Source organism: Ahaetulla prasina, chromosome 12 (assembly GCF_028640845.1).
Source record: "Ahaetulla prasina isolate Xishuangbanna chromosome 12, ASM2864084v1, whole genome shotgun sequence".
In the NCBI taxonomy this organism is placed as follows: Eukaryota; Metazoa; Chordata; class Lepidosauria; order Squamata; family Colubridae; genus Ahaetulla; species Ahaetulla prasina.
In genome coordinates, this window is record NC_080550.1 from 17,027,972 (window position 1) to 17,052,953 (window position 24,982).

The 24,982-nt window shown below is 37.9% G+C and overlaps 1 protein-coding gene across 1 annotated transcript in view; it reads left to right on the forward strand.

The window, feature by feature from the left end:
* Nucleotides 1-24,982, forward strand: part of CDH8 (cadherin 8) — a 307,900-nt gene that overhangs the window by 201,585 nt on the left and 81,333 nt on the right. Inside the window, exons 6-7 of the mRNA XM_058155277.1 lie at nt 7,884-8,071; nt 13,788-14,041. Coding sequence (XP_058011260.1) covers nt 7,884-8,071; nt 13,788-14,041 — 442 coding nt within the window. The remainder of the gene's footprint in view (nt 1-7,883; nt 8,072-13,787; nt 14,042-24,982) is intronic.

Sequence of the window (24,982 nt, forward strand, 5' to 3'; positions counted from 1 at the left end):
TACCGGTTCTCCTGAACCAGTCCAAACCAGTAGCGCTTCACCCCTGAGTTACCGAATAAAGTAGGCTCTGAAGTTATAACCAACCATTTTGGGAACTCTATAAAGCCCTAGGTGTGAATGAATGTGTGCAAAACTTACAATTTTGGGATTGGCTTCCAGTTTGGGCTGATCTGGTTATGAACTGGATCTGCAGATTCAGTTTTCTGAAAGCAAACTTTCTTGAACAGGTGTACCAGAAGTTCTGTTCCTGAAATAATGAATGTTCCACATCCCTAGTGAGAGAAAAAAAAATAGATACTCCGTATATAAAAATCTACTGATATATTTCTTGTGGCCTGTACATCAGATAAAGAGGAACATTTCTCATATACCTGTCACTGCTGAAAACATGGTCAATACTATGTGCTAAATTATTTTTGGGGAAGTCTTGATCAGTACATGTGGATGTTATTAGACTGGTTCTAAAGAGATTATCTAGTGTCTTGCAGGATTTATCTGGCAGGTGGAATTCTAACAGAATAAGAAAGCTGAAAGTCTTCTAGTCCCTGCTCAAGCAGGAGACCTTATACCATTCCAGACAAGTGGCTGTCCAGACCTTTCTTAAAAGCCTCCAGTGATGGAGCATCCACCACTTCTGGAGGCAAGCAGTTCCACTGGTTAATTGTTTTCACTGTCAGGAAATTTCTCCTTAGTTCTAGGTTGCTTCTCTCCTTGATTAGTTTCCATTCATTGTTTCTTGTGTTGCCTTCTGGTGGTTTTGAAAATAGGTTGACCCACCCATCTTCTTTGTGGTAGCCCCTCAAATATCGGAGCACTGCTCTCATGTCACCCCAGTCCTTCTTTTCACTAGACAGAGCCAATTCCTACAACCGTTCTTCATATCTTTTAGCCTCCAGCCCTGTGTTGCTTCTTGAAATAAACTCAGAGAAGATAATTTTGGACTCGTTTTCTATTCAGATTATATCCACAATTATATCTCAGACCATCTTGATTAGGAGTATAAACTGTTTCCAGTACTGGCATCTTAAATGGAATCTCTGATCCAACTGATTATAACCTTAAACTATGGAATTTTTTAAAAAAAGTGAACAAAAAATGAGTATGAGTTGTGGCATGTTTTTTTGATTATATTAAGGAAATGCCTGATTAAACAATAGAACCCATCTGAAAAATTCCCTGCGATAACCTTTTATTATAATTCCATTTCTTGCTTATATGTTATGAATTATGTTAGTGGTTGCCAGTGAAATCCCTATCCTTGGAAACTCTTAAGAAAGAATAATTAACTGTCATTCTGTTTTTGTAGCCCATGATGCATTATTTTAGGCAATAAGCATAAGATATAATGGGCACAGAATCTGAATTTAGGGAACAAAGAAATCAATTCTATCTTAAGGCTATAAATGAACATTTGCAGTGTATGGTTTTATTTTCATCTATATATTTATTTTTACACGAAGACACTTGAATCATCACAAATGGTGATTTTCAAGGAGGTGTATGAAGCAGAGTATTTGTTTTTGCTCCTATTGGCAGCGTGAAAAGTTGCATGCAGATTTTTTTCCCTCATTTCCTTCCTAGAGACAGGCAAAATATTGGTTTGAATAACCGTTTAATCTCTACTAACCTCTTTCAGCTTCCCAAACCAAAGCTTGCCACATTAATCTGATACTTACACGCCGGAATTTTATTGTCAGTAATGCTATAATAGAGCAGGATATAAAATATATTTATTAAATTTATTTATCACCTTCCTAAGGTTGCCTGACTCTCTGTAGCAAATTTACAACACTGAGAAAAGAAATTAATGCACATTCATAAGAAATAAATGTAGCACCTTTAAAAATACACAGCCTTCTTTCTGGGACTCCATTTCCCCATGTAACCCTTGGGGAATACCCAGGTTTTAAAGGCCCATTGGAAGTTTAATTTCAATGACTTTCGGCTACAAGAAATACATTTTTTATTGTATTAAGTATGTTTGTGTGGTATCGCCTTTTCCACGCTAGTTAGGCAGGTATGCAGTCGTTTCCCAGAATTCTCAGCAGAGGTCGTGTGGAAGACGTGAATTCTGGAAGTTTAGTGTCACATATCTGTAGGGGTGGTATTCAGCAGGTTCTGACTAGTTCTGGAGAACCGGTAGTGGAAATTTTGAGTAGTTTGGAGAACCAGTCACCTCTGACTGGCCCCGCCCCCATCTATTCTCTGCCTCCCGAGTCCCAGCTGATTGGGAAGAAATGGGGATTTTGCAGTAATCTTCCCCTGCAGTGGGGTGGGAATGGAGATTTTACAGTATCCTTCCCCTGCCATGCCCACCAAGCCATGATCACAGAACCGGTAGTAAAAAAAATTGAATCCCACCAATGCATATTTTATTTATTTATTTATTTTGTCACAACAATATATGTAGGTATCATACAAAAAGATTATATAGTATATAAACACATATATGAGTAAAATATAAGGAGGTATAAGTATATATATATATATATATATAGGAAGAAGAAAAGAAAAACAATAGGACAGGAACGGTAGGCACGTTTGTGTGCTTATGCACGCCCCTTATGGTCCTCTTAGGAATGGGGTGAGGTCAATAGTAGAAAGTTTTTGGTTAAAGCTTTTAGGATTATGGGAAGAGACCACAGAGTCAGGTAAAGTATTCCAAGCACTGATGATTCTGTTACAGAAGTCATATTTTCTGCAATCTAGATTAAAGCGGTTGACATTAAGTTTAAATCTATTGGTTGCTCTAGTATTATTGCAATTAAAGCTGAAGTAGTCTTTAACAGGAAGGACATTACAATAGATGATTCTATGAGTTAAACTTAGGTCTTGTCGAAGGCGACGGAGTTCCAAGTTTTCTAAGCCTAGGATTTCAAGTCTGGTGGGATAAGGTATTTTGTTGTTTTCAGAGGAATGGAGAACTCTTCTTGTAAAATATTTCTGGACACGTTCAATTGTGTTGATGTCAGAGATGTGGTGAGGGTTCCAAACAGGCGAGCTGTATTCTAGAATTGGTTTATCTGTAGAATTGGTCTATCTGTAACGTAATGTACTTGAGAGAAGATTAGCCTATATTAAGGAGTGGTGAGTGGTCCCCTATAGTTCAGGTTGGCAAATCTGTTGGGCCAAGGAGACTATTTGTAATGTTGAAAATATGTCATGGTTGCTCTCATAAAATAGCTGCCACTAAGTGGCTTAGCCGTGTCCAACATGCTTGTCATGGTAGATGTGAGCAATCATAAAGCATTCATGCACCAAAAGGGAAACTGACACTCATTCTCTAAGGATGTTCCTTATCACCCAGAATACATTTAATTTCATCTTATTTTAGCTTACTTTTTCTTATTTTTCTGGATATCTGGATATACCTTCAACAAACACTGGGGTATCATCATCTTCTATTTTGCATGTGTACTTGAGAGAAGATTAGCCTATATTAAGGAGTGGTGAGTGGTCCCCTATAGTTCAGGTTGGCAAATCTGTTGGGCCAAGGAGACTATTTGTAATGTTGAAAATATGTCATGGTTGCTCTCATAAAATAGCTGCCACTAAGTGGCTTAACCATGTCCAACATGCTTGTCATGGTAGATGTGAGCAATCATAAAGCATTCATGCACCAAAAGGGAAACTGACACTCATTCTCTAAGGATGTTCCTTATCACCCAGAATACATTTAATTTCATCTTATCTTAGCTTACTTTTTCTTATTTTTCTGGACATCTGGATATACCTTCAACAAACACTGGGGTATCATCATCTTCTATTTTCTAACAATGCATATAAAATAACCTTTACATTTCCAGTTTTGACTAAAAGCTAATTCATACTTCTTGTTTGTCAAGCAAGAAGTTGGTCCATCAACCAATTTAAGAGAGAAATGTCATTATCAACAGTTAGCTTCTAGCCCACAGAAAAGGAAATTTTCACTCATGTTTTCTGACTCCAGAGTAAGGTTTTTATTCTCTCCAAGTATGCAGATCCCCGGTAGCATTATTTTCTAACCCTAATAGAGTCTATTTTCCTTTAGTGATAAGTAGCAAACCTAACCTTAACCCCAAAATGGAGTTGCTATCTCCTAAGGCAGGGGTGAAATCCAGCAGGTTCTGACAGGTTCTGGAGAACCAGTAGTGGAAATTTTGAGCAGTTCAGAGAACCGGTAGCGGAAATTTTGAGTAATTCAGAGAATCAGCAAATACCACCTCTGGCTGGCCCCAGAGTGGGGTGGGAATGGAGATTTTGCAATATCTTTTCCCCAGGAGTGGAGGGAATGGGGATTTTGCAGTATCCTTCCCTTGGAGTGGGGTGGGAATGGAGATTTTGCAGTATCCTACCTCTGCCACCAAGCCACACCCACCAAGCCACACCATGCCCACCAATCCACGCCGACAGAACCATTAGTAAAAAAAAATTGGATTTCACCACTGTCCTAATGTTAGGTATTCTGGTGCCCTGCAGATATTTTGACTTCTGCTCATCATCAGCTACGGTCCAGTGGTAAAAGATTCAAAACATCTAGGATGCATCAGATTGGCTACCGCTGTTCTAATCAATAGATTTCAAAATCTTTCTCCTTTGGATGGTTGGGTTCCATCAACAGAATGAAACAATTTATTAATAAAGACTCTCTTTTTTTAGCATATTGCTATTTCGCCAACAAGAGACTTATTAATATTTTTAAACTTAATGTGTGTCCCCGACACAGGGCTTTTTGGTACATATATTTTATAACCGTTCTGAGATATACTGTGGATGATAATCTGTGCAAATAGTTATGGCAATTATGTTATGAGACCAGCAAATTCTTCCTGTGAAAGCAACCAAAAAAATGAGAAGATGAGGTCCTATTTAAGACTGCCTGACTCGTCGGGTATGCATGAATTGTATCTGATTGGTTTCAGAGATAGGTAGTTCCTGAAACGGATAATTTCACCTCTTACCCAGAGCTGAAACAAGTGAATTACTAAGAAGCATGCATAATTAGGCCATCTGTAGACATGTTCAGGAGACAAAGATTACCCATGCTTTGCCAGCTTCCAGATCATTACTAAAAGTCAGAGATGTCATTAGAATGAACAATTTCATTCTTTCTCTAAGTAATGAGAAACTGATAGGTGATGTAAAATACTCTGCTGGAAACCAGTTGAAGCAGGTAAGAAATATTTCCCTGTGTTTTGAATTAGGAGTGGGTGAAACCATTAGCATGTTCTACCAGTCCTAGTTTAATGAAAAGGTCTTGGAGGAAACATCTGCAATTCTCAGTTTTAATGTTCTTTAAAAGTTTAGGAATCTTAATCCCCCCCTTTTTTTAATGTTTGACTTATCTCAGACAATTTGAAACAATTATGGATATTTTACAGTGATGTGATAAACAGCATGGTATGTTATTTCATAAATCATAAACATCTATTAGTGATTATGTTTCTGAAAGTTGCTAAAAATGGGAAACTTTTTACAGGACTTATGGTAATTGAGATGGCACCTATGAATGATTGATGGCTTTATTATTATTGATTTTATTACATTTAGCATGGATGTTTGGTTGTATTGCTGTTGGTTCAAAATGCTTGATTCAATGTGGTAGATATAAACTGAATGAATGATTGACTGAGTAAAGTAAATAATAAAGAGGTTAAACAAAGGATACATTCTAATTAAAACAGTCGGTTGGAAGAAGCAAATTCCAGCTAATGCAATAGTTCATTGTTCTATTTCACATTTATACTCTCTTCCTTTGATATTTTGCCAAACGTCTCCAAATAGATACAACTTTCCAGATCTTATTCATCTACTTGGCAATACTTGCTCTCTCTACTCAGCATTATAATTAAACATTAATTAATTTGCAGCAATTAGTATGCCAATATATAAGTTCCCCACTGTTCTTTTGCTGTGATACCATGGAGGGGTGAAATTGATATGTTGTTTTTCTGCCCAGTTATATAAGGAAAGCTTATGAATTAAGATTCTTAGCAAGTTTGGAGTTCTGTGGTTCTATGGGAAAATCCCTTGTCTGGAACATTAGAACTGGAACACTTGCAGAGTTTGGCATCAAGAGTATAATATTTCCAGACCATTATATATTAAAACATTAAGAAAATGTTGGATAACCATCTGTCTGAGATCGTGTAGGGTTTCCTGCTGGGCAGGGAGTTGGAATAGAAGGCCTCCAAGGTCCCTTCCAACTCTGTTGTTGTTATTATTATTGTTGTTATAAAAGTTTGGGGCTGGGTGAACACTGAAGGGCATCCCCTTCTCTGCCCACCAGGTCTGGTCAACCCAGAGGTTTCATATATTATAACATTTTTTGACTATCTCTGCATTTCCATGAATCACTAAAAGAATCACTAAGAATAAAAAAGAATTTTTTATTGGCCAAGTGTGATAGGACACACAAGGAATTTGTCTGGGTGCATATGCTCTCAGTGTACGTAAAAGAAAAGATACCTTCATCAAGGTACAACACTTACAATACTTAATGATAGTCACAGGGTACAAATTTAACACTTAATGATACAACACTTAATGATAGTCATAGGCTACAAATAAGCAATCAGGAAACAATCAATATCAGTATAAAACTTAAGGATACAAGCAACAAAGTTACAGTCATACAGTCATAAGTGGAAGGAGATGGGTGATGGGAACGATGAGAAGATTAATAGTAATATGCAGCCTTAGTGACTAGTTTGACAGTGTTGAGGGACTTGTTTAGCAGAGTGATGGCGTTTGGGAAAAAACTGTCCTTTTGTCTAGTTATTCTGGTGTGCAGTGCTCCCTAGCGTCGTTTTGAGGGTAGGAATTGAAACAGTTTATGTCCAGGATGTGAGGGGTCTGTAAATATTTTCACAGTCCTCTTTTTGACTCGTGCTCTAAGCTGCTGCACAGCCAACCGGCCCCCACATATTTCATTAGAATTTTCTAATACCCCCAATCCTTGAGTCACCCGAATATATATTTTTTAAATTTATTTACATTTACATCCCGCCCTTCTCCGAAGACTCAGGGCGGCTTACATTGTGTAAGGCAATAGTCTCATTCTATTTGTATATTTACAAAGTCAACTTATTGCCCCACACAACAATCTGGATCCTCATTTTACCTACCTTATAAAGGATGGAAGGCTGAGTCAACCTTGGGCCTGGTGGGACTCGAGCCTGCAGTAATTGCAAGCAGCTGTGTTTTAATAACAGGCTGTCTTACAGCCTGAGCCACCATTGATTTCTGAAATCAACAGCATAAAACAGAGAATTCTTCTAGAAATGCCCCACTAAATATGCTATACTGTATTTAAATGAGGATTTGCCTTAACTTCATTTTAAAAGTACTTTTTTCCAATTATACCTTGGTTTTGCACCATTCTTTGAAACCTTAGGACCCTCCCCCCCACTTTTTTTTGTTTGTTCTAACTGAACAGGTGAAAAGCACCAAACTCCATGTTTCTGTCATCCATGCCATAATGGAATTTACTTTGGTGCACCATACAATTTAAAAATAAAAGAAATGTGCGCTAGATTTCCTTTGTATCTTTAGCAGCTGACCTATAAATAAGTAGACAGTTTTCAAAACATCTGGAAAGTTGTATGTTTTCTTTTTCCTTTTCATTTTGTTGCTGAAAATAGCCGAATGTTTTGCATTAGCCGTATCTGTTATGAGTGGACTAGCAAAATGAATCATTCTTAGACCTACTTATTTGTCACCCTGTTGCAGAGTGTACTGTATATGATGTGACATATAGCCCAAGAAAGCTGTAAAAATATGACTGCATTCTAAACTGCCACATTTAAGAGATAGAAAACAGGAAGAAAATAGGTGATATAAATTTGGTTTTTACTGTTCCTCGGGCTGTCCTTTTCATCTCTTTTACTCTCTCTTTCTCTCAGGTTTGTATCATTTCACAGTATTGGAAGACATTGCTGTTGGTGAAGCGATAGGAAGGGTTAAAGCAAACGACCTGGACATCGGTGAGAATGCGAAGTCGTCCTATGACATTATTGAAGGAGATGGAATGGATATTTTTGAGATCACCTCTGACTCTCAGAGTCAGGAAGGCATTATCAGATTAAGAAAGGTAAATGGCAGGGGAAATGGAAGAAATGTGGGTTATGGATCCTGGCAATACGCAAAAACAGAGGTGCACAATTTTGGGTGGGCACTGGAGTAGATACAGACCAGCTCAAGAAATATATTTGATTTCATAGCTACCATGGTTGATCTCTAAAAGACTAAGCAGCAGGATATGTGACCTGTTTAATAGATTTCTTGGAAGATCACCAAGAAATCCAAGAACTGTAAATTGAGTTGAGAAGTCAAAAATGCATCCCAAAAGGAGAATAATGAAAAAACATTTTGATATGTTGCCAATAGAACTACATGAATGTGTCATGTGTGGTTCCAAGGAGCTGTGTTTCACTTAATGGAAGGCCTACCCTTTTCATTGTCCCATCAGTTTTTACTTGAAGCATATTGTCTCTAATAATCCTGGAGGTGCACAGTGGCAATAACTACAAATATCCCATATCCCAAATACATAATTTTTATTCATTTTCTAGAAGCCATCACCAAATCCAGTGGTTGTAAATGCCAGCAATGTTGTATCCTATGTCCTTCTCTTGTTCTCAATGTCCATCCAACTGGTTTCACTGCAGGACCCTAGTCCTGATCTCATGCAAAGAGAGTGCAATTTTACAATAATCTGTTAAATTCCCTAAAAAAAACACAAAAAAAAAAACACCCCACCCTTCTGAACAACAATATACTCTTTCCTAATACAGAATGTGTTCTATCATCATTATGCTTAGTTGGCATTTTCTCCATCTGGCTCCCCAAAAGAAACTGGTGAAAAGTATTTTAATAGCTGCAAAATCATCATTATCATAATTAGGAGGATGGCAACTCAAATGGTCGGAAGGTTGGGCAACAGGTTAGCAAGTCCATGTTCAAGACCTGACAGCTGCCGTGGGGTGAGGTTGATCTTTCATCCTTCACTTCAGCTCCCGCTGGGGACAAGAAAGGACCCTTCAACAAGGCTTCCCCAGGGCAACGGTGATGTCATTGACTAATCTTTTCAACCCGGAACTGCCTCGGTGCTTCTGACACGAGTGCAAAATCATCACTGTGATTTGCTTCTCTTTCATGCAGAGGAGCAGTGGGTGGTCCCTTCCAATTCCACTGCTGAACTTCCATTTTGAAGTGGGAAACACACAGAGGCCATAAGATAAGCTTAAGATATCTTTCATATTTTGTTTTGTTTTAATCTCTCAATGAACTCCATTTGAACAATGTGATTCAGCCCACCTGCTGGGGCACAAATTACATATTTTCCAAATATTGGACTGTGCAGAAATGAATAGGTTAACACTTGCAGTTGAAGAGAAGGAACAAACTGAATATTATAATGCATGGGAACTATTTTACCGATGGCTAGAAAATAAATATGAAAGTTAGAAATAAAAGTAGATTAGTGAAATATAAAAATAAGTTAAGAAGAGAATCGTTACAGTATTAGACATGCAATGTATATCAATATTAGGTTAAGAATAGATAAACAATGAATATGGCTGTAAATTGTAATTGTTATTGCACAAGACATTTGTACCCAGATGACATGCTGTTTAATGGAAGATGGATTATTTGCATTAAAATAAAATAAAAATATTTACATACGCGCGCGCGCGCGCGCACACACACACACACACACACACACACACACACATATATGAGGGCCTCTGGTGGCTCAACAGGCTAATGCAGCCTGTTATTAACAGCAACTGCTTGCAATATTGCAGGTTCAAGTCCCACCAGGCCCAAGGTTGACTCAGCCTTCCATCCTTTATAAGGTAGGTAAAATGAGGACCCAGATTGTTGGGGGGCAATAAGTTGACTTTGTATATAGTATACAAAATGGATGAAGACTATTGCCTGACATAGTGTAAGCCGCCCTGAGTCTTTGGAGAAGGGCGGGATATAAATGCAAATAAAATAAATAAATAAATAAATAAATAAAATATATGTGTGTATTTATATATATATATATAAATTAAATATTTTCCCCAGCCATTAAATGTTGCCTTTCTCTGCTTTATATCAGAAGCTACTATTTACTTCTTCTATAGATTCACGGAGGGTGACTATTCTAGAGATTTTAAGTTTCTGCTGTATTCAGCACTCATTAGTAGATCCTGGTTGCAATCAAGCACATAGTTTTCACCTAACACACACCATAATAGATGCATATCTGTTATTGTTTTTAATTTCAAGTATGCTTTAAATAATAATAACTTTGTGCATTTGGAGCACTAAGCTGGCAAAGGCTTTGGACTGGTATGATTTATCGCTGCTGAATTTGCAGCGGTTCAAATGATACCGTTGTGTGATTGGCAAATTGTGTATATGCTGATTTCCAACAACCTATTCATTGGTACAAAGACATAGTAATTTCTGAGTTGGCAGAGAGGCAAGTGCTTGTCGTGTTTACTAAAAATGGCAAAGTTACATTAGAACTAGATTTAAAAACTCCGTTGATTTTTTTAAAAAGATAATGAAAATATGAATATATATTTAAGGGACTTTCTGAAAGAGTTCTGGAATTTTTATTTGTACTCTTGATATTTGCATTGCAGATTTAAGCTTTTCCTTGTTTCTTTTCTCCTCTTTGTTCCGTTCTATGGGACATTGTGATGCAAATTTATATATCTTTCGAAAGCTTGACAAATTTGTACATTTGAAATGTTAATCAATGTGAGGCATCAAAGGGCTGGGCTGTGAATCCGCACATGTCAATGTTCTTGAAGTTGCGGTAGATATTAATCTTAGATGGTCATAAAATTTGTGATGCTTCATTTTTTTTAAAAAAAAAGTCTTATAACTCTTATTATTATTTCTTATCTGCATGTTTCAAATATTTATGAGCAAAACCAATCAGAAGTGCTTCTCTCCAAGGCCTATTGAAATGATTGGCAAATTGCGAATATGAATATCCAATCACTCTTGCTCTGTAGAGATGCTGGGAATCTGAGGGTTTTTCTCTTCTTTTTCTTGGCATTTTGCATATAGCATGTACAATTGACTTAATTGCACATCAACTTCTATATCCAGTTATCTCTCTCATAATACTGTCTTTTGGAATCCTTAAGCACAAAATAATAATAATAATAGTAGTAGTAGTAGTAGTAGTAGACACGACCAAGTTGCTAAATTAATCCACTGATCATTATGTAAAAAATATGACTTATCTGTATCTGTAAAAAGTCATGGGAACATAGAGTGGAAAAAGTTATAGAAAATGAAAAGGTGAAGATCTTGTGGGACTTTCGAATACAGACGGATCATCACTTGGAACACAACACGCCAGATATCACAGTTGTCAAAAACCGAAAGTGTACAATTTATTGACATCGCAGTACCAGGAGATGCCAGAGTTGAAGAAAAAGAACTGGAAAAAATCATGAAATATCGCAACATGGCCATTGAAACTACACGGCTATGGATGAAACATGTAACAGTGATACCCATTGTCGTTGGGGGACTTGGTGCCATGTCCAAGAATTTTATAAAATATATCTTATAAATTGCAGCTTCCTTCAATAACACCAGCGGAACTGCAAAAAACTGCGCTACTTGGAACATCGTACATCTTAAGAAGGTACTTGGTTGATACCTAGGATGCTGGCAGCAACCCATATCAACCATCAGCACCAGTCAATGGCATTGGTGATGTATTTTTGAATGTTCAGTTGACTGAGTTTCATGTTTAATGAATAAAGTATACAATAATAATAAAAACATTATTAAAAGGTCATTAAAATAGCATTTTTAAATGATCAGTTGACTGAGTTTCATGTTTAATGAATAAAAGAGATAATAATAATAATACACATTGGCATTGGCAAAATCACCATCCGTCAATTGCAAAAGGCAACTATTTTGAACAGCTTAGCCCCATCAAACAATATCTGTCTACCCCAGGTCCTTAGGAATTTGATAGGTAGATGAGAATGCCAAGTCCAATCTAAACATCTGGCTGACCGTGTGACCAAGAATAATAATAAGGAATAGAGACCTGTACTATAATATATTGGGAGCAAATGTGAAGAGACTTACTAACTCACTCGCTAATATAATCATCATTATTCAGATCTTCAGTGCATTTATGCACTTAACAACTCTCCTCTTCAAGGTAACTCTCTAAAACCTGTAATTCTAATGAGAAGAAGGCCTAAAACATCTATGAAAATGAAGATTCACATTGCTTAGATCTCTAAAACTGTGCTCCATCAGTTTCTCAATAATTAAAAACTATATTCACCTTCTTAATTCTTTGAGCTTCAACTTAACAGCCAGAGAACTTCCTTGCAAGTTGTGCTCTCAATGACCAACTCTAAAGTCTCCTTCAACCAATAGTGGGGTCTCTTTAAGTCAGGAGAAAAAAATGTGGGCCATGTTTAAATGCGGACTTTAAATGCAATTTTGAAAATCACTTATGCCATGAACGCAAAATTGTTCTCTTTTTTTCTCTCAGAGGTTTGTTATCGTTTTTATTTGTAACTATTTTTCCTGTTATATGTATATATATGTATATTGGCTCAGTGGCTAAGACACTGAGCTTGTCAATCGAAAGGTCAGCAGTTTAGCAGTTCGAATCCCTAGTGCCGTGTAATGGGGTGAGCTCCCATTACTTGTCCCAGCTTCTGCCAACCTAGCAGTTTGAAAGCACGTAAAAAATGCAAGTAGAAAAATAGGGACCACCTTTGGTGGGAAGGTAACAGTGTTCTGTGCGCCTTTGGCATTTAGTCATACTGGCCACATGACTACGGAGATGTCTTCAGTCAGCACTGACTCTTCGGCTTTGAAACAGAGATGAGCACCGCCCCCTAGAGTTGGGAATGACAAGCACATATGTGCGATGGGGAACCTTTACCTTTACCTATGTATGTATATAATTATGTTCTTGCCTTTTTTGAAGTGGAATTATTACGGTTTGAATCTGAATGCAGTTGGCCTCTCAGACATGAATGCTTCCATTTTTGCTCATACTGATGTGTTAAATCCCAAACATAGCTAAATGTGTGTTGCACACCTTGAAAACTTTTCCATTCCTCCAATGCTGCTTTGTTTAACTGCACCAGAAAGTTAAGCTTCAAGAGAGATATTGTGGAAATCTCTTGATGGTTATAATACACAACTATTCTTATGAACTTCAGTTAAATGGATACCACAATGTTCCTCTCCCCATATAACTAGATCTCAATTGTTCTGACTTGTTTGATCTTAATCAAAGAACAATACCTTCAGTCTGGGTTTGTTTTTTCCCCCCACACATTTCTGCAAACAATAGGATTCTTCTGCCACATGAAACTTGCTCATTTCTCTCTCTTTGCTCCTTAGCTACAGTGAACAGAATGACAATTAGCTGAGTTATTAATATGCAATGTAGGTCATTAGCAGTAAAATATATATATCTTTCCATAGCAAAAGAAAAAGAAAAAAAAGCGGGGGAGGGAATCCAAGTGAGAAACCTTTATATGTGTTGTTGTTTTCTTAAAAGAATAATAATAATAAATGGAGATAGAAAATCTCCAATTTGGTGAGGTTTTACTAAGCCTTACCAAATAAATGAGATGTTAATAAACACTCATGGAATTGGCAGCCACAAGAAAAGGAAGGGAAAAGGGAATTGTACTAAAGTCAAGAAATGGAAGAGAAGCAGATGTATCGTCAATGCATTGTCTTGTTCTTGCTGTTGTGATCATCTAGAAAAAAGCTTTTGTGTTTCTCATTCTTAACAGCCCTTGGATTTTGAGACCAAAAATTCATATACGCTGAAGGTAGAAGCAAGCAATGTCTATATTGATCCACGTTTTATCAGCATGGGACCCTTCAAAGATACGGCGACATTAAAAATTGTAGTGGAAGATGCTGATGAACCCCCAGTCTTTTCATCACCAACGTATCTACTGGAAGTGCATGAAAATGCTGCCATTAACTCCGTGATTGGTCAGGTGACCGCCCATGATCCAGATGGATCTTCAAGCTCTATAAGGTACTCCTGCTTTAAAACAATTCTGCCTACTGAACGATAGCAATAGCAATAGCAATAGCACGTAGACTTGTATACCGCTTTACAGCCTTCTCTAAGCGGTTTACAGAGTCAGCCTCTTGCCCCCAACAATTTGGGTCCTCATTTTACCCACCTCGGAAGGATGAAAAGCTGAGTCAACCTTGAGCCTGGTGAGATTTGATTTGCCAAACTGCTGGCAGCTGTTGATCAGCAGAGGTAGCCTGCAGTACTGCACCCTAACCACTGCACCACTGTGGCTCAAAGGGTTCAATAATGCATGTTACCTGACATACCATCTCCAATCTTCAGTTGGGTTTGACTCCCCCCCCCGCCCCCTGTGAAGAACTTAGGCATTAAATTTAGTCAGGTCATTTTTCCACCTAGATAAAGTGGCTCAGTCACCTAAGTGGCTAAGACGCTGAGCTTGTCGATTGAAAGGTTGGCAGCTCAGTGGTTCGAATCCCTAGTGCTGCCATGTAACAGGGTGAGCTCCCGTTACTTGTCCCAGCTTCTGCCAACCTGGCAGTTTGAAAGCATGTAAAAAAGGCAAGTAAAAAAAAATAGAGACCACCTTTGGTGGGAAGGTAACAGCATTCTGTGCACCTTTGGCATTTAGTCATGCCGGCCACATGACCTCAGAGATATCTTCAGACAGCGCTGGCTCTTCGGCTTTGAAACTAAGATGAGCACTGCCCCCTAGAGTTGGGAATGACTAGCACATATGTGCGAGGGGAACCTTTACTTTTATCTAAAGTCAATTCTGTCCAGTTTTCTAGATTTTCAAATAAGAAGAATTTTTTCTTTGTCTGACCTTGAAATATTGGTTCCTCAATTTGTAAACTTCTACATATTATGTCACTTTGTTTAACTGTACCAGACAGTTAAGCTTTCAGGCAGCTACTGTAAAAATTTCTCAATATTGTGATTCATAAATTTTCTAATAAACGTAAGTTAATGTTCCTCTTCCCGTATGACTAGATCTTAACTATTCTGATTTCTTTAATTTTTCAGTAAGTTTAGCATTATAGAATTCTTTTGAGTGGCCTTATCATACCCGTGTTTGGTTGTCGTCTGATATCTTTCCAGGTCCAGACAGATCATTTCATATTTCTTGGTATTTTTTTTAAAAAAAGTGATCCTAAATTGATTTTTTTTGGGGTGGGGGGTAACAGAAATGCAGCGTTCAGCATTTTCATTGGATTTTATTCTGGATTTAAGGTCATATTTATAAGAATTATCCTATTTCATAATGCCTTGGTAAGGCCACACTTGGAATACTGCATTCAATTTTGGTCGCCACGATGTAAAAAAGATGTGGAGACTCTAGAAAGAGGGCAGAGAAGAGCAACAAAGAGGATTAGGGGACTAGAGGCTAAAACATATGAAAAACGGTTGCAGGAACTGGGTATGTCTAGTTTAATGAAAAGAAGGACTAGGGGAGACATGATAGCAGTCTTCCAATATCTCAGGGGTTGCCATAAAGAAGAACTATCTAGAAGAACTATCAAACTATTCTCCAAAGCACCTGAGGATAGAACAAGAAGCAATGGGTGGAAACTAATCAAGGAGAGAAGCAACTTAGAACTAAGGAGAAATTTCCTGACTGTTAGAACAATTAATCAGTGGAACAACTTGCCTCCAGAAGTTGTGAATGCTCCAACACTGGAAGTTTTTTAGAAGGTGCTGGATAACCATGTGTCTGAAGTGGTGTAAGGTTTCCTGCCTAAGCAGGGCGTTGGACTAGAAGACCTCCAAGGTCCCTTCCAACTGTTATTCTATTCTATGCATCTGATGGACAACCACTGTACAGTCTTTGATCATTCTGAATGCCATGGAAGAACAAATAAGAAAGGGAGAAAAAGAAGAGGAAGTAATTCCTGAAAAAAAGAAATAATATTTTTTTTGGTGGGGAGTGGGATTTCCTTAACATCAAACCATAGAGTTCCCTTAAATTCAGCCAACTGAACAAATGAAGGCAACTATGAATAAATATCATACTTATGATATTTACAAGTATGAATAAATATCATACTTGTAAAGAGAAAATAATGGTATCCTCTCTGTTGTGTCTGACTTTTTTTGGTGTGTGTGTGAGAGAGAGAGAGGGAGCAGAATATATTAAAGCCCAATATTTTGCAAGCTTCAGATGATATGGTCTACAAAGATTTCCCTTGGAATGAAAGAAAAGATGAATAATATACTTTAAAAAATAACTAGAATCCCAGAGTAAAGCATGAAAGTCCAATTTAATTGATGTATTGATTTATTGCTACTTGTGTCTATGCAGGAATCTTCTCAGCTAAGGGTTAGCACCTGCCTTGACTTAGATAAGGGTCAATGGGATTCAACGGAGGGTGGACTTAGTGTATTTGTAGCTACGTAGGGATTCAAGGCTGATCGGGGTGAGCTGCTGGGGGTTCACAGGGGTTCGGGAGAACCTCTAGATTCCATGCAAATTCCACTCCTGGCTGGCTCTGCCCATCCTGCCCCTCCCCTCCCAGGAGTCCCTATGGGGCCTGTTTTTGATGCAGGTAATTGCAGGTTGTGCACAAAAGCTCAAGGAGGGCAAAAAGCAGGCCTACTATAAGTTAATTTTTGGCCTCCAGAGGGCCTCCGGAGCCTGGGGAGGCTGTTTTCAGTCATTGGAGCCAGGGAGGGAAAAATGCCCCTCCCCCACCATGGTGCAGGAAGCTGACTAGGCCACGCCCACCATGGCCACACCCACCAAGCAACTGGGCAGAGAACCCCTTTCTAAAAATTTTAAAGCCCACCCCTGAGGCTGATCCCTCTTTTAACTCCAATCCCAGGTTCTGCCATGCCTTCTCCTACATCCGGCTTCTTTTGGACTGCTGAGCACTGTAAAACTTACGAACAAACAATAAAAAACTGCCATTAAAAAACGGTTTGCCAGAATCAAGTTGTTCCATATTTTGTAGACTCCTTGGGCACCCATTGTTAGTAATTTTATTCTCCTGCCCACCTCCACCCCACCAAGCTAGTGGGCACATTTACAAATAAAATTGACATGTATAGTCCTGCCATCTTTATTTTCCAACTGTACTACAGATAGAAAATGCAGCTACCATAATCCATTTGTTCATTTTGCCATGAGAGGGGCTGTTGTTGTTGTTGTTTTCATTAGAAATAATGTAAATGATATCTGATAGGTCCTTTATTGTATTGTTCTTTTGGTCATACTGTGAACTGCCAAGAAACTTTTGATTGCAAAAAATAACAAATACACCCAAGGGTATGCTTTGATATAAAAATGATTCTGGAGACTGATGTTTTGCTTTGCAGCAGGCTAGTTTAAATGTTAAATATAATTAAAAGAACATTTATATATTTTATTTTTTTTAAAAAAGTGGATTAATGTCCATGGCCACTGTATTGAAGATCCATCTACTCCATTTTTCTCTTTCTCTTCTTCCTTGTCCAAAAAACTATATAGAATAGCTATCAAGTGCATCTGATCTAAGTGTTGTGACCCAGGCCCAAGTAGGTAGTAGGAAACTCAGTCCGTGAAGAAAACAAACAAACTTTATTCGAACAGCTAAGAATTACTTCATTCCCAGTGTAGTTCAACTAAATTAAAACAAATTCCTCCCAACACAAATTCCTCAGTCCTATTGCAAACCTCGGTCTAATTAGGCAAACTACCAAAGGCCTTTCTTGGCAAACGTTCAGAAGTCACAAAAATAAATGCAAGACGTAGACAAAGCAGAAGACAAAGCTACCAACGTTGTTTTCTGGCAAAACCCAAACGCTGTTGCTGGTCTGTTTTAAGCCTTATGGGAGGGGCCAATCACCTCTTGGCTTTACTCCCGAGTTGTCCTTTTTGCTTGAGCTGCTCTTGCCTTCTGGCAGCTCTTCTCATTGGTGCATTAGGAACAGGCTCCTCCTGTTCCTCTGCCTCACTACTATCAGTCTCTGGGGGCTCTGGAGTCCGCACCTCCCTCTCCGATGGCCCTGGCCCCATCTCAGTCTCATCACTGTCCGACTCTGTTGCCAGCTCCGCAGGCTCCTGGCGGACCACAACACCAAAAACATTTTCTGGCTTAAGAAAATATATGACACAGATTAAACTTGCTGGTTTTCAAGGTGCTTTAAAAAAAAATATCTACGTAAGCATTCAGGCTGATCAGAAAATGTCGTGAGGAAAAGTTCTTAAATCCATCACCTTTAGGCACTTCTTCATTTTTAATTGCTTTGGAAATGTTTCTTTGCCTCATGAGTGCAGGCCTACACCAAATTCTTTGAAGCCGCCATCTGTGCAATAGGATTATACAAGGCTGGTAGTTAATCAGATAAGAAATTTCAAGTTATTAAGTCACAAGAGAAAAAAATTGGAGGCAGAAATTCCTGACTGGTTATTGAAAGTATATATCTTTCTGTGCCAATAACCCTATTTAAGCCTTGTGAGCATTTCCTGCCCCATAAAATCCACCATGTATGATGGCATTTCATGTGTTTTAATTAAATATACAAAAACTAGCATGTGTGTCTTCCCTTTCTCATCTGGATTCTTTGTGATATGCATACTGATTCAGCCTTTCTAATGTTTATGACGCTTATAGACTGCATTTCTTTAGTTGTGTGTTTTTTTTAAATGTCTATTTGCTGATCTGTGGTCTCTGAGCAAGCCAATGCTTTAATTTCAGTTCTGTCAAGCGCAAAAAATCAGGACCCTGAGTGGATTCCAAAATGAACTATCTGTAAACAAGAATCTGAACTGTTAGGTTGGGTGATTGAGAGGCAGGAGACAGGTCATTTGTAACAACAGCTCTTTATTGTATGGTGTGCACCCAGCAAAAGAACTCAAGGAGAAGCTCTCCTTATATTTTACCAAGTCCGCTTGGTCCGCCAGTTGCGTCCCTTCCTTGACCGGGATGCCTTATGCACAGTCACTCACGCTCTGGTTACGTCTCGGTTGGATTACTGCAATGCTCTCTACATGGGGCTGCCTTTGAGGTGCACCCGGAGGCTGCAGTTAGTCCAGAATGCGGCTGCGCGAGTAGTAATGGGAGCCGCTCGTGGCTCCCACGTAACACCACTGCTCCGTAGTCTGCACTGGCTTCCTGTGGTCTTTCGGGTGCGCTTCAAGATTTTGGTTACCACCTTTAAAGCGCTCCATGGCTTAGGACCCGGGTACTTACAAGACCGCCTGCTGTTACCCTATGCCTCCCACCGACCCGTATGCTCTCATAGAGAGGGTCTCCTCAGGGTGCCGTCCGCCAAACAGTGTCGGCTGGCGGCCCCAGGGTAGGGCCTTCTCTGTGGGAGCATCGACGCCTGGAATGAACTCCCCTGGCCTCGTCAAGTGCCTGATCTTGGACCTTCCGTCGTGAGCTAAAACATACTTATTTATTCAAGCGGGACTGGCATAATAGTTTGATTTTAAATTGGGGTTTTATTAATATTTTAAATATTTTAAATTTAATTTTAATTATTAGCCGTTTTGTAATTTTGATATGTTTTAATTTGTTTTAATTGTACATATTTTGTATTTTTTTTTAATTCAAAAAGTTTTACAAAATTTTTTCCCCCCCTCCTCCCCCTCCCTTCGCAACCCCCCCCCCCCGACTTCCCGGAACGAACACAAGGTATAGTTAAAGATAAAACAAACATATGCTAAAAAATTTTCGTCCCAACTTAATTATACCCCTACAATCATCAGTTCCTAACTTCCCCCCAAAGCAATCAAACATAATACATCATAATCATTCAAAAACAGTCTGATAACTCTTGGTCTGATATCTACGTTGAATATAGTCAATCCATTTTTTCCATTCCTTTAAGTATCTTTCTTGCGTATTGTCTTTCAAAAAAGCTGATATCTTCGCCATCTCAGCCAAATTGGCAACTTTCAATATCCATTCTTGTATTGTTGGTACTTCTTTTTTCTTCCAATATTGTCCTATTAATAATCTTGCTGCATATATTTTGTATTTTATCTCCGGCTGTACACCGCCCTGAGTCCTTCGGGAGAAGGGCGGTATAAAAATTCAATTATTATTATTATTATTATTATTATTAATAATAATAATAATAATAATAATAATAATAATAATAATAATAATAATAATAATAATAATAATAATAATACAATTCTGGCTGAGGCACCAGCCAATCATTAACGAGTATTTTCCCTCCAAAAATTCCCTCCAAAAGTCAGATACATGAACTACTAACAGTCAAGGTTGGTAGAATTCATACTGGAATTCAAATGGGGCTGAACTTAGCTCTCTTGTGGATGCAAAGTGACTCTAAACTGATGAAGTTCTTGACCCCGACCCCTCCTTCAGGCTCGGCCTGTTCATCTGCTACAAATTCATTTTAATTAATAGGTTCCTTAAAGCAGTGAGGTCTTTCCCCAGGCTCACATGAAACCCTATGAAAAGTCAGAATCTCTTCAGGGATGAAAGAGATTGTGCTTGTGCAAGATCCAAAACACACGTTCCAAATAATTTTTGAAGCAGACACAGTCCTATTATAGACTCCTATATTATTAAGTAGAGCAGAATCTTGTGATCGTTTACTTTTAGCGCAGACTTTGGCATTCCATATATTTCAGGATAAGTGATAAGGATACTATTTTCAGATATAGTGCTGTTTTCTTAGCATGCCAAGAATATTTTCTGGCCTGGATAATTTATCTGTTCTGTAGCCTTCATTAATATTGTTAGATCATCACCAATGACTCTTCGTGATTTTCAAAGTACTATCAAGGGACATGATGAGAGTGGGTAGCACAGCTGGATGAGTGAGCTAAAGAACTGTGATCAGGAGAGTGAATGGTAAGGGGAAACAGATTATACAAAAATCAATATCCGTATTCAACTTCCCTTCTAAAGAGATTTTACATGAAACATATCATAATATGTAGTTATGTAAATCTACTTATTGTAAGTCATCTCTTTTTCATAACCCTTTTAGCAGACAAATCTAGATGTGTTATTTTTTTCCCTTTCTTATGCTGAAATAAAATAGAAATGGTTGAAACACAAATGTTTCAGATTCAATTATTGATTTACTGAGAACTTCATATTGTTGATTTAATTTTATAATTTTAATTTTATAAATTAAATCATAGCTAAACCAAACTTCCATCTGCTCCTGGCTCAGTGTGTTTATTATATAATTTAAAATAATATTTAACAAATTGATTTATTACCTTCTCCATTGTTGAAACACATTTGTTGCCATCCTAAATAGAAATAAGAATGATGATGATCTAACTCTATCCAGAATCAATTATCAATGAGCAATTGTTAGCAGATCAAAGGAAGTTCATTACCAGAAATAAATTATTCAGGGATACACAACTGAAAGAGATTCCATTTTTTATTTTTATTTTGAGAAAATGGAAGATCCAAAACAGTAGTAGAACATTTGAAGGAACAACAATTATAAATATAGAGGAAACAGCGGATACGAACAACATAAATAATAACTTAGAAGAAGTAATAACAACAGAATTCATACAGGACAGCAATGCAGCAAACTATAAACTGACCTCCAGACAAGAAGAATTAGAAAAGAAAAATGTGTTATGTGCAGAACTACCAACAGATGCAGTGGCTCAGTGGCTAAGACGCTGAGCTTGTCGATCGAAAGGTCAGCAGTTCAGTGGTTCAAATCCCTAGTGCCGCATAATGGGGTGAGTTCCCATTAACTTGTCCCAGCTTCTGCCAACCTAGCCATTCAAAAGCATGTAAAAAATGCAATAGAAAAATAGCGACCACCTTTGGTGGGAAGGTAACATGGTTCCATGCACCTTTGGCATTTAATCATGCCGGCCACATGATCACAGAGACATCTTCGGACAGCACTGGCTCTTCGGCTTTGAAACAGAGATGAGCACTGCCCCCTAGAGTCAGGAACGATTAGACATATGAGCAAGGGGAACTTTTACCTTACTTTACCTTTACCAATAGAAAGACTGCCTGCAATGAAAGTAGTGTCTAAAAACAACCCGGCATTTATAACGGATGTTAATAAGGTGCTTGCAAGGATTAACATCTATTGAACAGACTAATCAGCTTGCCTACAATACAACAATAATGGGAATTGAAATTCAAAAACTAAAAGCAAAGTTATATTCAATCCCAAAGTGGAAGATCAGCCTGGAGACCAAGATAAAGAAATTAAGATCAGATGCGAATAATTTAAAGAATGTGACAGGAAATACATATATATATATATATATATATATATATATATATATATAAATATAAATATAAATATATATATATATATATGTATGTATGTAGGTCTTTGGTTGTTCGGGTTTTCTCCCGTGTAAAATTGGAAGTGTCTTGGCGACGTTTCGACGAAGTCTCATTCGTCATCTTCAGGCTTCAGCTTCGTGCTTCTGGGAGCAGAAGCACGAACAACCAAAGACCTATATACAAACACCCGTGAAAACCTCAGAAAACAAATATATATATATATATATATATAGACTGCGCGCTCAACACAAGTCTAATTAAAACAAAATATTGGCTCAGCAGCAGAAAAGTTGAAGAAGCAACAAATAACAGCAATAACTTGGAAAATTGAATGCTGTGAGGCACAAATCATCCAACTGAACTAAAATCAGCTATTTCAGTGAAACCAGAGGCAATTGTACCAACGTATTTGGTTCATTACCGCATAGTTGGATCATCAGAAGTTTGGAAACAACTGGTGTCAACGAAAACATTAAACTGGAAGCAGTCAAAGAAAGAATTGATGGTTGGAAATGAAAAATAAGCCCCTTATTAGTCCTTATCAACATTAGGTGAGGCATCTGCCTGGTGATTCATTACCACTGATCCTACTTTCACTGAAGAAAACAAACGTCAGCTACCCAGTAGCAACAATACAAATAAAATCTCACATTTGCTTTATATGCATAATCTGAAGCTCTTTGGAAAATCTAAAATTGAAATCCAGTCATTGACAAGTCACCGTGAGAATTTTCAGCACCGATACAGCAATGGAATTTGGCCTAGAGAAATTTGCTACAGTAGCAATAAATTGGTATAAAATCACAAACAGTAATGGAATTGAAATGCCGTATAACCAAACCATCAGGCGTCATCAGGACGAAACCTACAATTATCTGCACATTTCATAGTTGGATAATATCAAGCACGGACAAGTCAAAAATGTGATTAGCTACAAATACCATCTTTGAGCACATCAAGAGTGAGAAAATTGCTAAAGACAAAAATGAAAGTCAGAAGTAACATCTAAGCTGTCAATGCCTGGGCCATAGCTACGATACAAAACAGTGCTGAAATTATTAACTGGACACAAGCTGGAGTGGACTGTTGGACTGAAAAGCAAAACAAACAAAAAAATCTGATGACTATGCGTTATATCCCTGTACTGATACTAATAGGTTATAAGTGCCCCACAGAAATGGAGGCAGGGGTACTTCAAGGTAAATTGTCTAAGAATTTCACATTGTTCTGTGCATCATCATCATCATAAAGACTTGAAAGATGGATTAAAAAAAGGAATCTAAACATCTGGCTGACTGTGTGAACAACAACAATAATAATAATAATTTATTCTTATTCTTTTTTGTAATTACTAAACCAGCTTTTTATTTAGTTTACTACCTTTTTCAATATATATATATGTATGTATGTATGTATGTATGTATGTATGTATGTATGTATGTATGTATATTTGTTCTCGTAGGTTTTCATGGGTATATGTATGCAGGTTTTGGTATGTTCGGGTCTTTTCCTGTGTAAGATTGGAAGTATTTAGGCAACATTTCGATGCCAAAGCCTGAAAAACAAAAAACAAAGCCAAAGCCTGAAGATGATGAGTGATATCGCATCGAAACGTTGCCTAAATACTTCCAATCTTACACGGGAAAAGACCCGAACATACCAAAACCTGTGTGTGTGTGTGTGTGTGTGTGTGTGTGTGTGTGTGTGTGTGTGTGTGTGTATATACACACACATATATATACATATATATATAAAATTGTCAACTTCACAACATGTTGGTCCGATTCCATCCATTAGATCCAGCTGTTTATCCAGTTGTTTACTAAAAGTTTCCAGCTTTTAGTCTAAATCCAAAGTGGCTTCTGTTTTTGTCTAAATTCTAGTTTCTTCAATTCATTCATCAATATGTCTATTTTCATATGGCTTTTTTTTTCTTCTGTTTGACAGTTCTCCCTAAACGCTTTATTCAAATCCCTGCTGAAAAATAAAGAAATCTCAGGAGTTAGTTGTCTACTATGCTGACATTAAAGTTAACAAAATAATCTAGTCATTTCCAGTTTTCTTTTATGAAGCGAGCTATGGAAGTTCAGTGCTTGAAATCCATTGTCCAAATTGTCTTGGGGACAGATACAGTTGGGATATTTTTATCTTTTGTATGCTCTGAAGTATCTTTTGGAGAAAAGATCCAAATTGCCATGCAGCCCTGTTTCTTAAAAAGAACCAGGGTAACCAAACAATGGACATAATAGAATCTCAAAGTTGGCTAAATACTTGTAGCAGATGATCAGGCTGAGCCCAAGGGAGGGGTCAAACCAGGGGTAAAATCTACTTATCTTCCTTACCGGTTTGGAATGCACATGTGCAGAACCTTCTGAACCTTCTGAACATGCACAAAATCTTCTGCACATGCACAAAACCTTCTGTGCATGCGCAGAAGGTAAAAAGCACATTACTTCCTGATTAAAACCAGGGCCTCTGTGGCTCAGACTGCTAATGCAGTCTGTTATTAACAGCAGCAGCCTGCAATTACTGCAGGCTCGAGTCCCACCAGGCCCAAGGTTGACTCAGCCTTCCATCCTTTATAAGGTAGGTAAAATGAGGACCCAGATTGTTGGGGGCAATAAGTTGACTTCATATATAAATACACAAATAGAATGAAGACTATTGCTAACATAGTGTAAGCCGCCCTGAG